The sequence below is a fragment of the Nomascus leucogenys genome, chromosome 22a (genome assembly GCF_006542625.1).
Source record: "Nomascus leucogenys isolate Asia chromosome 22a, Asia_NLE_v1, whole genome shotgun sequence".
In the NCBI taxonomy this organism is placed as follows: Eukaryota; Metazoa; Chordata; class Mammalia; order Primates; family Hylobatidae; genus Nomascus; species Nomascus leucogenys.
Window position 1 is genome coordinate 133274834 of NC_044402.1, and position 14712 is coordinate 133289545.

General features: G+C 39.4%; 1 protein-coding gene and 1 pseudogene across 8 annotated transcripts in view; one reads left to right on the forward strand and one right to left on the reverse strand.

Moving 5' to 3' along the window:
* The window catches only part of GIGYF2 (GRB10 interacting GYF protein 2), a 164448-nt gene that overhangs the window by 31556 nt on the left and 118180 nt on the right, over window positions 1-14712 (forward strand). For 6 of the 8 annotated variants that reach the window (XM_030803960.1, XM_030803966.1, XM_030803961.1 and 3 more), the window contains one exon: window positions 7486-7569. In XM_030803960.1, the coding sequence (XP_030659820.1) occupies window positions 7529-7569 (41 nt within the window). In that variant the 5' untranslated portion in view covers window positions 7486-7528. Of the gene's footprint in view, window positions 1-6751; window positions 6823-6998; window positions 7570-14712 lie in introns of those variants that run through there. The other 2 variants (XM_030803965.1, XM_030803964.1) reach the window with 2 other exon arrangements.
* Window positions 1527-2984, reverse strand: LOC100596574 (annotated as a pseudogene).

A 14712-nucleotide genomic window follows, 5' to 3' on the forward strand; every position in this document is an offset into this window, starting at 1 on the left:
AGTTTAGTGAAGGGTTTGGGCTAGAGATCTCTACCTCTGTAGTCTTTCTCTTTCTTCCTATATCAGCCTGTACAGTGATTGGTGAGGCTTTGTTCTTGTTCTTTCTTAAGATTTCTGCTTTGGGGTAGCCTTATTCAATTTTTGGTTGTAACTCTATGGATTCACTTCCATTAAATCTGTGTCTTTCTATTCTGATTACTCTTCAACTCTAGGTCTTTTGGATAGCTCCTCAGTCAAGCACCTTGCACTTATTTTGTTCAAAACCATCCTCAATATCTGTCCCCCTAAATTCGTTTTTCTGTTTTCTGCTTCCTTTTAAGCTTTATAATACACATTTGAAAAATACCCACAACATTGAGTCCTATAGATTCCATTCCATTTCTGTATCCTGTGTTTTATTTAGATTTTCCCTTCCAGAGGGAGCAGTGCTTTTACACTTTGGGAACTATTTTATGGAGTAGGTGTTTGAATAGATCCTTGGTTTTGTATGAGCCATTCTAAGGGAGGGAGGTCAGGCTTCTGGGGGAAGGGTATGTCATAGCACAACTAAAGAGGAAGGAAAATGCAGTGGACGGTAGAAAGTTCTCATTTGGCTTTGAGTTGGGAGGTGAAACAATAGGAGATTGAGTTGGGGAGGTTGGCATGGGTTGTCAGATTGATGATACATAGTAGGTTCGATTGGACTTTTTTAGAGGAGTGTAGGCCATGATCAGAAAGGTGCCTTAGGAAAATTGATCTTGAGGCCCAGTCAGGGAAGCAAATGAGAACTTTTGTTATAATAATCCAGACATACATTAATACAGTTTGGACTATAATGAAAGAGGAATTGCAAGAGGAATCTTGAAGGAGAAGTAGGCTAAATTTGAGACAAAATGACTGGATATAAGGGATGGAGTAGAGAGTGTTTCAGATGATCTGGGCTTTTGAGACTGGCTGACCAGTAAACTGAAAACAGTAGTGCCTTGATAATGTGATCAGTCAGTGATCCCATGCCACATTGGTCATGGGAGAAAAAAATCAAATTTGTAATTAATTGCGGGGTGGGATCATCTCTCCCAGCCAGTGGCCGGTTACAAATTTGTGGTCAGATTTTTTAATTGCTGTTGTTAAAATGACACCCCTACTCTCTGCATGCCCTTTTTGCCATTCCGTAATTTAGAGGGAAATAAAGATGGGCAAAGAAATATGAGGATAGTGCTGGTAATGGAGGAAAAGGGAGATCATAGTTTCAACAAAAAGAAGGGAGGTCATAGTTTCAACGAAAACCAGTCTACAGAGGCAGGATTGCATGATGGAGCAGAGCGTCCAGAGTCTGGTTCAAATCCTGAATTGCTTTATAAACTCAGAGCCCTTTCCTTTTCCTTTTCTCTTTCCTTTTCCCTTTCTTTTTCCTTTCCCTTCTCTTTTTCTTTTCCTTTCCTTTTCCTTACTGGGTCTGGCTCTGTTGCGCAGGCTGGAGGGCAGTGGCATGAACAAGGCTCACTGCAGTCTCGACCTCCTGGGCTCTCAGTCCTCCCACCTCAGCCTCCCAAGTAGCTTGGACTGCAGGAGCATACCACCACGCACAACTAACTTTTGTATTTTGTGTAGAGATGAGGTTTTTGTCGTGTTGTCCAGACTGTTCTTAAACTTCTGAGCTCAAGTGATCTGCATGCCTCAGCTTCCCAAAGTGTTGAGATTACAGGTGTGAGGCACTGCATCTGGCCTCCAGAGCTGTTTTCTAAAGGTCACAAGTCTTCTAGGCGTTTGAGCTGAAAGCATTTGGATAGTTGGGGTTTAAAATGTTACCCTAAGCTCCTTTTAACACCTCATTACATCCTTAGAAAAGACTATTCAGAAATAATGCACAGTTTCCATTCCAACTAATTTAGAGGCAGAGTGTAAGACCATGCCTCTAGTACATGTAAATACATTAAACCTGGGCTCATTGAAATTGATTTGGAAGGAGCTGTCCAGGATGGGCAACTCAGAATTAAGAGAATACAGTATTTTTAAGCGCATAAGTTAGATTTCTCCAGCATTCATGCCTCTTAGATTTCCTGCTTTGAATCATAAAGAAGAATGAGCAGAACACTGTTCTGAGTAATGCAGGTCTCTTTCTTTGATAATTAAATAACTTGGTTTATTATTTTTAGTTGTTTTTTTTTTAAATTAACCTGTCAAGCTTTTATTTAAATGCCATGACCCAGGATGGATTTTAGATTTTGTTGAAAGCAGCCACATCCATGGACTGCGCATAGTCCTCAAAAGCAGTGATCTGCTTCTCCAGCATATCTGTTCCAACTTTATCATCTTCAGCTTCACAACGTATTTGAAGTTTCTTAATTCTGTATCCCACTTGAACTAGTTTAGATGATCTCCAGACTAAGCCATCTGCTTGAATGCCTCTGATGCACTCCTCTAATTTCGCCATATCTGTCTTATCATCCCAAGGTTTCACATCTAGTAAGATGGAAGACTTGGCAACAAGTGCCGGTTTTTTGGCTTTCTTTGATTCATGTTGTGGAAGGCGTTCTTCCCTTAGCCTCTTCGTTTCTTCACTTTTCTCCTCCCATCAGATCCAAAGAGATCAGTGTCATCATCATCTTTACTATCTTTAGCTCCTCTTCCTATAGTGTCTTCCATATCCACAGGACCATACTTGCCCAAAGCTTTCTTCACTCCTGGAAGGCTGGCCTTTTCTTTTTCGTAAGACTTGATGTGATGATACCAATGAAGGGCATAACACAAGTCAGCAGGTGGTGGGCGGGACGCTGCTTCAAATACTGCCACATCTGCTTGTGATGCCACATACCCCTCAATGTAGCTCTTGTCCACCAGGTAGTTGTTGAGCACCTGGAGGCTGGCAGGGCTTTTCAGGTCTCCGAAATCCATGGCATCAGCTGTATCTGAGAGCTGAGGAGCAGCAGAAAGAGCTCAAGTTGTGGGCGCCCTGCGCTGAGACAGGAAAAAAATATTCTTGGGTTTTTAAGAGTTCTTCAGAAATCTTTACTTTAGGGACCAGGTGCAGTGGCTCACGCCTGTAGTCCCAGCACTTTGGGAGGCTGAGGCAGGTGGATCACTTAAGGTTAGGAGTTCGAGACCAGCCTGGCCAACATGGTGAAACCCCGTCTCTACTAAAAATACAAAAATTAGCTGGGTGTGGTGGTGCATGCGTGTAATCCCAGCCATTCAGGAGGCTGGGGCAGGAGAATCACTTGAACCTGGGAGACGAAGGTTGCAGTGAGCCAAGATCATGCCACTGCACTCCAGCCTGGGCAATAGAGCGAGACTCAATCTTAAAAAAAAAAAAAAAAGAAATCTTTACATTAGGAAATAATTTTCTTGTGGAAACCATGTTGTAAATGGTAGTTGGGTTCCCAGCTCAAGACATTAAAAAATCTTCTGAGCTCTTAATAGTTGTGCATTGTAGTAGTTTTGCAGTACTCAAAGATTTATAGGTGCAATGATAAAGTAGACCCAAACAGGATTTCCTTACTTGTTATTGTTCCTTAGATGCTGCTTGAATCTGGGGCTTCGTTTATATTTCAAGACTGCTGCCTGTAGGGGCTCCATCTGTATCATTTGTGTTAATAGTGACCCTGGAGTTTTGTACTTCCAGAACCTATGTGAGCATAGGTGATGGCCTTGTAGTAAGTTAAAGGGGAAAAAATTAAATCACTAACAATGAATTTAGTATTTTCACAAATAGCAAATACTTTGAATTGTAGTTGAGATTTACCTGCTTTATAAATTCAGTCTGATTTAAATCCTGACTTGCTTTATAAATGCAGAGCCATTATTCAGTGCCCTAAAATCCTCTACGGGTTTGAGTTTAAAACTTGAGTTTAAAACATTTGGCTAGATGGGGCTTGAAATGGTGGTAAAACCGTTCCTTCAGGATGTTTAGTATTAAAGAAAAACCTTACAATTGATGTGGTCTCTACAGCTCTAGTTGTTGTAGTCTCTTCATCTCTGTTTGTCATCCAAGTAGGTCCACATACTTTTAGAAAACACACTGAATTGATTTATGTTACAAAAAGTCGTAAGGCTGATGTGTAAGTAGTGATGCCTGTTTCAGTTTAACAGTGGGCACCTTTCCTGGGGTCTGATCATTGCTACCTTGACAAGTCATTCATTTGGAATGTACCATAATTTTAATTGAATCTAACATGTGTCAACTATAAGATTAATCATTTTGTGCATTACTGCCAAGAAGACCCTGGCACATCTGGCACAGGCTTTTCTTGTTAGAATTATTTTATATTTTTTAAAAAAGCTCTTTTAAACTTATTTAGCAAATAAGAATGGATTTTTATTAAACAGTATATCCTTTTATTGCATGTATGAAAATGAAAATAGAAGTAAAATAAATTTGTTAAGATAGTCCTAAGATTTCTGGGTATTTAGTCTGACTTTTCTAAATCACTTTTCAACTTGGCATCATAGAAGTCTCCTGCTTTCTTCCTCCCGCTCCCCACCAGTCGTTCAAAGTATTGGTGGTGCAGTAGTTAAGGGAATGCTCTATTACTCTGTCATCAGTTTAAAATTTAGTCGTTTGATGCTTGTGAAGATTTTAAGAGCAATATAAACTATTTAATTTTCAACCCCTTTTAGTACTTCAGGGCTGCTGCATGTGGTTATATGGGTTGTGCAGTGTCATCAGTATCGGTAGCAAACGATAACAGACTCCATTGGCTTGTGTGTTTTTTCCCCCCTTTCTTTCTGAGGTCCTGTAAATCACTTGGAATCATTCTTTGAATGATGAATAGTTACTTCACTAATACTCCATGGCTGTATTTGCTTCCTTTCAGTTATACAATAAATTTAGTTTTGATACAGCATCGTATTATTTTGAAGAGATTTAAAACAGCAGTTTAAAAAATTGGCCCTTGTTCAGACAGCTGTAACACAACTTGCACCCAGATAGTAGCAGTTGTAACTTGGCACCAGTTTTAAGATGCATTCTAATTTCAGAGAAATTAAAATGTTTAAAAAAGTGTTTTCTTTTTTTATTTTAATTTTTAAAAATTTTTTTTTTTAATTGAGACAAGGTCTCGCTTTGTTGCCCAGGCTGGAATGCAGTGGTGCAATCACGACTCATTGTAGTCTCAAGCTCCACAGCATAAGTGACCCCCCCACCTCAGCTGGGACTACAGGCTCGCACCATCATGCCCAGCTAATTTTTGTATGTTTTTGTGGAGACAGGGTTTTGCCATGTTGCCCAGGCTGGTTCCACCCACCTTGGCCTCCCAAAGTGCTGGGATTACAGGTGTGAGCCACCATGTCCGGCAGTTATGTTTTCTTTGAATTACCAGTTGTTTTAAGAGATGAGGAGGGGCTGGGCGCAGTGGCTCACACCTGTAATCCCTGCACTTCGGGAGGCCAGGGCAGGCTGATCACGAGGTCAGGAGATCAAGACCATCCTGGCTAACCTGGTGAAACCTTGTCTCTACTAAAAATACAAAAATATTAGCCGGGTGTGGTGGCACGCGCCTGTAGTCCCAGCTACTCGGGAGGCTGAGACAGGAGAATGGTGTGAACCTGGGAGGTGGAGCTTGCAGTGGGCCGTGATCACGCCACTGTACTCCAGCCTGGGCGACAGAGCGAGACTCAGTCTCAAAAAAAAAAAAAAAAACAACAAAAACAAAAAAAGTGATGAGGAGGATACTAAGTTTACCTCAGTTTTAGTCTGGTTTGCACCTTTTGTGTGGTAGGGGAGCAGGGAGTCAGGGTCAAGTAAGAACATGATAATCTCCCTTGGAGTCTGCTTGGTTGACATAGGGCTGGAAGTACCTTTCAGAAGGAAGGCAGGTAAATGAATAGCTGATTATGAAGGTTAACACACTTTTACTTTGCTGTTTCTAAGCTTTAGACATATTTGTAGTTTATTATTTTTTAGATCATTTAAACAGAGGCAACATGGTGATAAAGGGGGAGAATCCTTAACTTGGTCCCCAGTGCCATGTGTTATGTATCTTAGAGATATTTTACAGTATACAGTTGTCCGTCAGTATCCATGGGGATTCGTTCTAGGATGTCCTTCAGATGTTAAAATCCTTGGATGCTCAAGTCCCTAACGTAAAATGGCATAGTATTTGCGTATAACCTATGTACATACTTCTATATACTTTAACACCTCTAGATTACTCATAATGCTTAATACAACATAAATGCTGTATTGTTTAGGGAATAATGACAAGGAAAAGAAGTGTCTATACATGTTGGTACAGATGCAATTAAAAAATTTTTTTTCCATCCGAGGTTGGTTGAATCCATGGACTAGAACCCATGGATATGGAGGGCCAGTTATATTTACAATTTTTATAGTATTTTCCATTTTTTTAAGCTCTCATATCTTAAGATTACTTTTGAAATGTCACTTGTGAAATTCATTAGTTTATTATTTTAACTTGACAATCTGAAGCAACTTTAAAAAAATTTATATTTTATTTATTTTTTTAAAAACTTTTTTTTTTTTTTTAAAAAGAGATGGAGTCTCACGATGTTGCCCAATCCAGTCTTGAACTCCTGGGCCCAAGCTGTCTGCGTGGCTTGGCCTCCCAAATTATAAATTTATTTTTATTTATTTATTTTGTAGAGACAGGGTCTCTCACTCCATCGCCTAGGCTGGAGTGCAGTGGCAGGACCACAACTCACTGCACCCCCAAACTCCTGGTATCAAGTGATCCCTCCACCTCACCCTCCAAGGCAGCTAAGGCTACAGGCATGTACCACCATGCCCAGTTGATCTTTAAATTTTTTTTTTTAGAGACCACATCTCCAACTCCTGGGCTCCAACGATTCTCCCATCTTGGCCTCCCAAAGCGCTGGAATTAACAGGTATGAGCCACCTTGCCTGGTGGTTCCTGGCCTGATCCAAGATAATTTTTAAAAGAAGCAGTAGGCTCAAGAGGCTGAGACAGGAAGATCACTTGAGGTCAGGCCAGGAGTTGGAGACCAGCTTGAGCAACATAGTGAGACACACTGTTAAAAAAAATCACTAGGGTGTAAAGTGCTAATAAGCAGAAGGTGAGGAGAGTTGTGGCAGAAGCTATGTGATAGGTAAGGAGGGTCCTTATTTTAATAATCTTTGATGTACCTCATGGTGATAGGGGAGCCATTACTAGGAAGTAATAGGAACTAAAATGTAAATCTATTACCTTTCATTCACTCCCCATTGTTCCAGGGATAAAGGGAGAAAATCCTTAACTTAGTCCCCAATGCCCTGTGTGGTCTGTTCCTACCTCTCTCACTAGCTTCATCTTAAACTATGCCTCCTTCCCCCAGATTAACATAGAAAGGTGGGGAGTCAGAATATAAGGGTTGATTTATTCATTTCACTTTGCCTGCTATAGTATTGTTTTAAGTAGGAATTTCAAAATCTCATTTTTGTGACTCTAGTTGAGAGGAGCATAAATAAAACACTCTCTAACTGTACTTTCTGGCCTGGAATTCCACATTTAATCTCAACTAATCATATGGAGATATTTTTCTCGTTAACAGGTTTCTCCACATATAAAAATCTATTGTAAAAATACGGAAAAGAATGGCAGCGGAAACTCAGACACTGAACTTTGGGCCTGAATGGTGAGTTTTCAAAATCTCATTTTCTTTGGTATTGGATGACTAATACAGTAGTAAAGTATTTGACAGGTGCTAGGTGGTTTATAAATGTGCATGTTTTTGAGACTTTTGCTTTATGTGCCTCGCTGAAAACAATGTGTTAGTTCAGGAATAAATTATATTTGGTAAACGAGTGTATTCTATAGTTAATTAAAATTTTTTTTCTTTGTCTGGTTATATACGTAATGATGGCGGGAGTCCCACCCCCCCCCCCCCCCCCCCCCCGGAAAATTATTTTCTTTTTATTTGAGTCATTGTCTAGGTGCACATACAATTTTATGTAAGTATAATTATAACATTTTTATGTCTGTATGTTTTCTGCTACATTGTTTTGTCATTGCTATTCATAGATTCATTTGAGAAATAGTTTTCATTGAAGTATTATTTGAAAGATGGGCTAGGCAGGTAGTTCAGTATTATACTGGCTGCTAACAGTAGCCTATCTAGGATTGAGTTAGCATTGGACATAATAACGATTAATTGACCTTTGAGTCTCTTACAGATGTGTTTGGACCCCGAATATGGAATTCTCATGGAATTTTGAGATCCATCACATTGTAGTATGGCTTCCCCTCCCTCCCCTCCTTCCTTTTCCCCCAAAGTTGGTGATTGAAGATCCTCTCTTCAGTGGCATCAATAATAATAATTACTTTTTCTATTCAAACCTTGGGCAACCCCTTTGGTAATATTAGAAGCAGTATCTAAAATAGATAAATTGGATTTGTGTCTTAAACTCTTGGTTGTTCAGGTGGGAGTGGTTCAATAAATGATGCAGACTTCCTGTAGTAACTCTATTTGAGGAGTCTTATTAACTTACCCTATTAGAAATATTTCTTTTTATTAATATACGTAATCTCGAAGTTTTCTTAACCTTTATAGCCAGCATTTGGAGACTGAGGAGAAATCACTATTTGAAGTTCTAAGAACTGATGGAACTCCTGTATTTTGAGAGTTTATTTAGAACATGTTAACCTAAGTAATGCTGTACTTGTTTTAGTTATTCCTTTATATTTTTAAAATGATTTTCTTATTATCAAATTAATATGTTTCTAAAAAAATTAGAAAAAACTAGTAAGCCAGAAATAATTTCAACATCCATGGTACACACTGTAAATATCTTGGTGTATCTTTCCAGGTGGTTTTATGTATGCTTATTTGTATATATATACATTTATTTTTTACAAAAATGGGATCATACTATACCTTCAGTTTTGTAGCCTACTTAAAGAAATAATCAAATCAGAAACATCTTTTTTTAATCAATAAATATTTTCTGTTGTATTAAACGGTTGCATTGTATGGATGTACCATCATTTATTCAACTAGTCCTCTAGATGTGGCATATAGAAGCTGTTCTTGATTTTTCATTATAAAAATATTTTTAATGAACATTTTTATAGTTAAATCTTTATTTCTACCTTAATTCCTTTTATCAGGTGGATTTAAATTCATATAAGTTACTTTTTAAGCCATTTTGTGTGCAACTCATCTGCCTTTATCTAGAATTTGTAACTGCTTCTCTTTTATATTTACATAACCTCATGTCTCTTTATAAAAACATGGTTTAAATTGTCAGCTAATTTAAGAAAGTTGTTTTTTTCAGCATCCTGCTGTTTATAGGTAACAGAAAGGAAACACTAGGAATTTAGACACAACAAAAGGGAAAAGAAAAACTGATGATATTTTAGGATCAGTACACATTTAGCTTGATGCGTAATATTATGGGTTGGCAAACTATGGCCTGTGGGACTGTAAAGTTTTTGTAAGTAAAGTTTCACTGAAAGACAGAGATGTCCATTTGCTTCCATATTTTCTGACTGCTTTCATGCTACAGTGGCAGGGTTGACAGAGGCCATTTGGTTCACAGAGCTTAAACTTTAATTCTCTGGCCCTTTACAGAGACAGTTTGCTGGCCCCTGCCCTACACCATGAGTTCTCAAGGTCATCTCAGTGTAGTATTGAGCATCTTTCAATAGCATCTTACACATCCTCCTTTTTATTGGTACTCTGAAGTTTTGTTTGATGGTATTTCACTTGATTGGCTCAGTGTTTTGTACAAAATTTGAATTGAGGTAGCCTTAAACAGAGGGCAATCACCATTTCCATCCTTAAACAGTAGCCTCACCTAATTATACATCTGTTACCTTGCAGACGTTAGAGCTTAGGAGTATTCCCTTAGTCATCTGAAATGCTGATGAACTGAGGAATGCAGGTGTAAGCAGGCATAGTGCCCTATTTATATCACCTATCAAAATTCCTTCTGGCAAAGGGAATATATGAGGCCCTTAAGTAACCCAAGTAATCCTGAGCTGGAAAGTTGCAGTAGGAGTAGAGAGTACTACCTTATTTTTCTTCATGTATGACATTCTTTGTGAAACTTGAGGTAAAGAGCTGTGCCCAGGGTACTTGAGAATCAGAATTTAGATTGTTAACATTGAACCAGTGTGCAATTAACTCTAAATGAGACAGAAATGCTAAGTGATACGGTGTTTATTAAGGTCATCATTTTTGTGAATAATGTAAAACGTAATGTTCAATAAGGGATACCTAAAAATGAAGCAATTTATTTGTATCTGGGGGCAGTTGTGAAAATGAGAGAAAATTGAAAATTTTGGTAGGAACAGACCATGAGTGGCTGTAAGCTTTAACTTTTTTTTTTTTTTTTTTTTTTGAGATGGAGTCAGCCTTGCTCTGTCGCCCAGGCTGGAGTGCAGTGGCGCGATCTCAGCTCACTGCAACCTCTGCCTCCCGGGTTCAAGTGATTCTTCTCCCTCAACCTCCTGAGTAGCTGAGATTACAGGCACCCACCACCACGCCCAGCTGATTTTTGTAATTTTAGTAGAGACGGGATTTCACCATGTTGGCCAGGCTGGTCTGGAACTCCTGACCTCAGGTGATCCGCCCACCTTGTCCTCCCAAAGTGCTGGGAGTACAAGCGTGAGCCACTGCGCCTGGCCAAGGCTTGAACTTTTTAAGGTCTGTGGAATCATTAGGTCTTAGATTATTTTTCTACTTAGAATAAAAAAGTATATTGCATTATCATCAGAGCAGTTTAAAAGGGTATGATACATTCAATGCCAAGTGTATCCTGTCTAGATATAAAGCAATAGTGTCTTTCTTTAAGCCTTTCCTCAAATGCTACCACCTTAGGCCTTTCCTGACAATCTATATAACCCTCCACCCTTTACTCCCTATCTCTCTTCCTTGCTTAATTTTTCTTCATGTTGTATATCAAAATGTAACATGCCAAATATTTTACACATTTGTTTTATTGTCTATATCCTATCTTTCAACCCCCACTAGACTGTGAGCTCCATTGAGGGCAGGTACTTCGATATAGATTTTTGTACAGTTTGTTTACTGCTATATCTCCAGTGCCTGGCACATAGGTACTGAATAAATATTTATTAAATGGATGAATGAATTGTTGGAAAGTAAAGTTGTTTTTAATGTTTTGCTATTGTAAATGATATGTATATATACTCTTGAACAATTTTGTTTTTATCACTGATCATTTTATTTGGATTAATTTCTTGGAAGTGGAATTATTAAATTAAAAGTTTTATTTTTAAGGCTTTGGATGATATATGGACAGTTTGACCACTAGAAGGATTTTATGAATTGAATTGTCATCTCCTGTGTGTTTGTTCTTGACAAAACACTAAGCACCATCTTGATAATTTTTTTGGTGCTAAACTCCTTAGATTTAGGTCTTTTAGAGTTTTTTGTTGTTAGTTTCATTAACAAAATAAACACACTTATTCCAGAAAATCTGGAGGAAACAGTAAAAGAGGAAAAAGAAAAGGGTCAGGTATGGGCTCGGCGTGGTGGCTTATGCCTGTAATCCCAGCACTTTGGGAGGCCGAGGTGGGCAGATCACCTGAGGTCCGGAGTTTGAGAGCAGCCTGGCCAACATGATGAAACCCTGTCTCTACTAAAAATACGAAGTTAGCTGGGCATGGTGGATTGTGCCTGTAATTCTAGCTACTCAAGAGGCTGAGACAGGAGAATCGTTTGAACCCGGGAGGCAAAAGTTGCAGTGAGCTGAAATTGTGCCATTGCACTCCAGTCTGGACAACAACCCTGGGCAACAAAAGCAAAACTCCTCCAAAAAAAAAAAAAAAAGAAAGAAAAAAGAAAAGGATTAGGCATGGTGGCTGGCCCCAGGCTCCCAGCACTTTGGGAGGCAGAGGCATGAGGATCACTTGAGCCCAGAAGTTCGAGACAAGCCTCGGCAACACAGTGAGATCCTCTTCTCTACAAAAAAAAAAAAAAAAAAAATTAGCTGGATGTGGTAGTGCATATGTTTGGTGTCAGCTACTTGGAAGGCTGAAGTGAGAGGATCACTTGAGCCTGGGAGGTGAAGGCTGCCATGATTGCAGTGCTGCACTCCAGCCTGGGTGATAGAGCAAGACCCTGTCTCCCAAAAAGGAAAAGAAAACAAAAAGACCACCAAAGGGAAAGATCTAAGTTACCCTAATCCTACCACCCAAAGTAGCTTTGCTAATGTTTTGGTTTCTATCGTATTTGCAAATGTATCTTCAAGATATTTAAGAAACAAATATTTAGGCCGGGCACGGTGGCACATGCCTATAATCCCAGCACTTTGGGAGGCCGAAGTGGGTGGATCACTTAAGGTCAAGAGTTTGAGACCAGTCTGGCCAACATGGTGAAACCCTATCTCTGCTAAAAAAAAAAAAAAAAAAAAAAAATTACAAAAATTAGCTGGGCATGGTGGTGTGCGCCTGTAATCCTGGCTACTGGGGAGGCTGAGGCAGGAGAATTACTTGAACACGGGTGGTGGAGGTTGCAGTGAGCTGAGATCATGTCACTGCACTCCAGCCTAGGTGACAAAGCGCAACTCTGTCTCAAACAAATGAATATTTGGTGATTTAAAACACTTTTGAGGATCAAAAATCTATTCAAGTCGAGTGTGGTGGCATGCACCTGTAGTCCCAGCTACTGAGGAGTCTGAGGCTGGAGGATTGCTCAGGCCTAGGCGTTTGAGACCAACCTGGGACAACATAGTGAGAACCCGTCTTTAGAAACAAAAAAACAAAAAAAAAACTACCCAGATTAGTCTGGATAAGGACTTTATTATAGGGAGAATAATTATAGACATTACCTGGCTTTCTGGGAAGGAGCCAAGAAAGCTCCTTTGGGAGTTTCCTCTGTCTCATCTCCTTGGTCTTAAGGAAGTTTTCCCAGGTCTTTCCTTGCAAAGAAGAGGGAAGTACTTGTTTTCTTCCCCAAAGTATTTTATTTATACATTTGTCAAAATAGTTACGGCCTTGTGGTGTATCTGTATATATATTTGCGCCTTGCTCAAGAAGAGCTAATTCCATTAAGAAATGCACTGTATTTCTCTCTTTTGGTAAGCCCATTGTTGAGCTTAGTGTACTGGACATTGGCATTAATATTTAGTTAACTAATTTAGTTAATAAATGAATGTTGAATGAAGCCATTAGGGTCTTATGGGGGACGGGTAAGAGAATGCAAACCTGAGATCGATAGCTTCCTATCGATAATTACGGGATTATGTGAAAAATGAGAGAAGTTCTGGAGGATGAGATGTGTTAATATTTCCAGTTTTCAGAGAGGGTAAAATATTTCTATGTGAACTGAAGTAGTAAATTAGATGTTTTTGAGGGGTGTGTTTTGGAAGAGAATATTTGTTAAGAAAACATTTTATCAAATGCTTGCTGTGTTTTATGTCTTGGGTTAGGTGCTAAGGCAATAAGGATAAAAATACATGGTACCTACTCTTTAATGGGGAAGCTGACACTAAATAATTTCACTATGTCATAATGCTGTAAAGGAATTATAATGCAAGCACAGGATATTCAGCTGCCTATTTGATTTTTCCACTTAGATGTCTTATAAGCATCTCATACTCTATACTATTCCAAAACTGATCTCGTTAGTTTTGCCTTTATATTTATTTCATCTTAATACCATATGTGCCCATTTGCTCAAGCTAGCAGTCTCAGAGTTATCTTTGATAATTCCTTTTACTTCTCTGTTCCTATATCCAGTCTGTCACAACATCATGTCAATTTTATCTCTACAGTATCTCTGGAATCTGTTCATTTCTCTGAATCTCTATTGCTATCACCTTAGTGCAAGTTGCCACCATTTCTAACATAAATTTTTGCACCAGTGGCCTACTGATGTTTCCTGGCTTCCTTTTTTTTTTTTTTTTTTTTTTTTTTGAGATGGAATCTCACTCTGTCGCCCAAGCTGCAGTGCAGTGGTGTGATCTCGGCTCACTGCAACCTCTGCTGCCTGAGTTCAAGTGATTCTCCTTCTTCAGGCTCCCACGTAGCTGGGACTACAGGCATGCATCACCATGCCCGACTGATATTTGTATTTTTTAGTAGAGATGGGGCTTTACCATATTGGCCAGGCTGGTCTTGAACTCCTGACCTCAAGTGATCTGCCCTCCTCGGCCTCCCAGAGTGTTGGGATTACAGGTGTGAGCCACTTTGCCCGGCCCCTGGCTTCCATTTTTGTCTTCTATTTGTTTTCCTCACAGCAGTCAGAGTAATCTTAAAATGTAAATTAGATCAAGACTTCTCTAAAATCCTTCAATATCTCTATGTCCACTTATATGACTTTATTATTTTCTTCTACTAGCCTCTTAGTTTCACGAAGGCTGGACAGGAGCTTGTGTTTAGCAAGGCCTTGAGGATCTCAAATTCTCTTTTTCCCTCCCTTCCCCCGACTCTCTTTCCAGCTCTCTATCCTTATTCTTCCTTTCTCCTTCCCACTTAACCTCTCTTCTTCTCAGCACCTCTCTCTGCCCTGTTGGTGAAAAAGATTAGAATATTCCTGATAGCAGAAAGGACGTGTGTGAACATAAGGCAAGGAACTGATTTAAGAGAGGAACTTTATGATGCATAATGTTTACCTTTATTATATGAAGTGTGGGAGATAGGAGCTTGGAGGCAGCCCTTGTGTTAACAAGGCTTGGATTTTATTGGTCATTGTGTGCCAGTGAAAAAAGAATTGGGGCTGGGCACAGTGGCTCACCCCTGTAATCCCAACACTTTGGGAGACTGAGGCGGGTGGATCACCTGAGGTCAGGAGATCAAAACCAGCCTGACC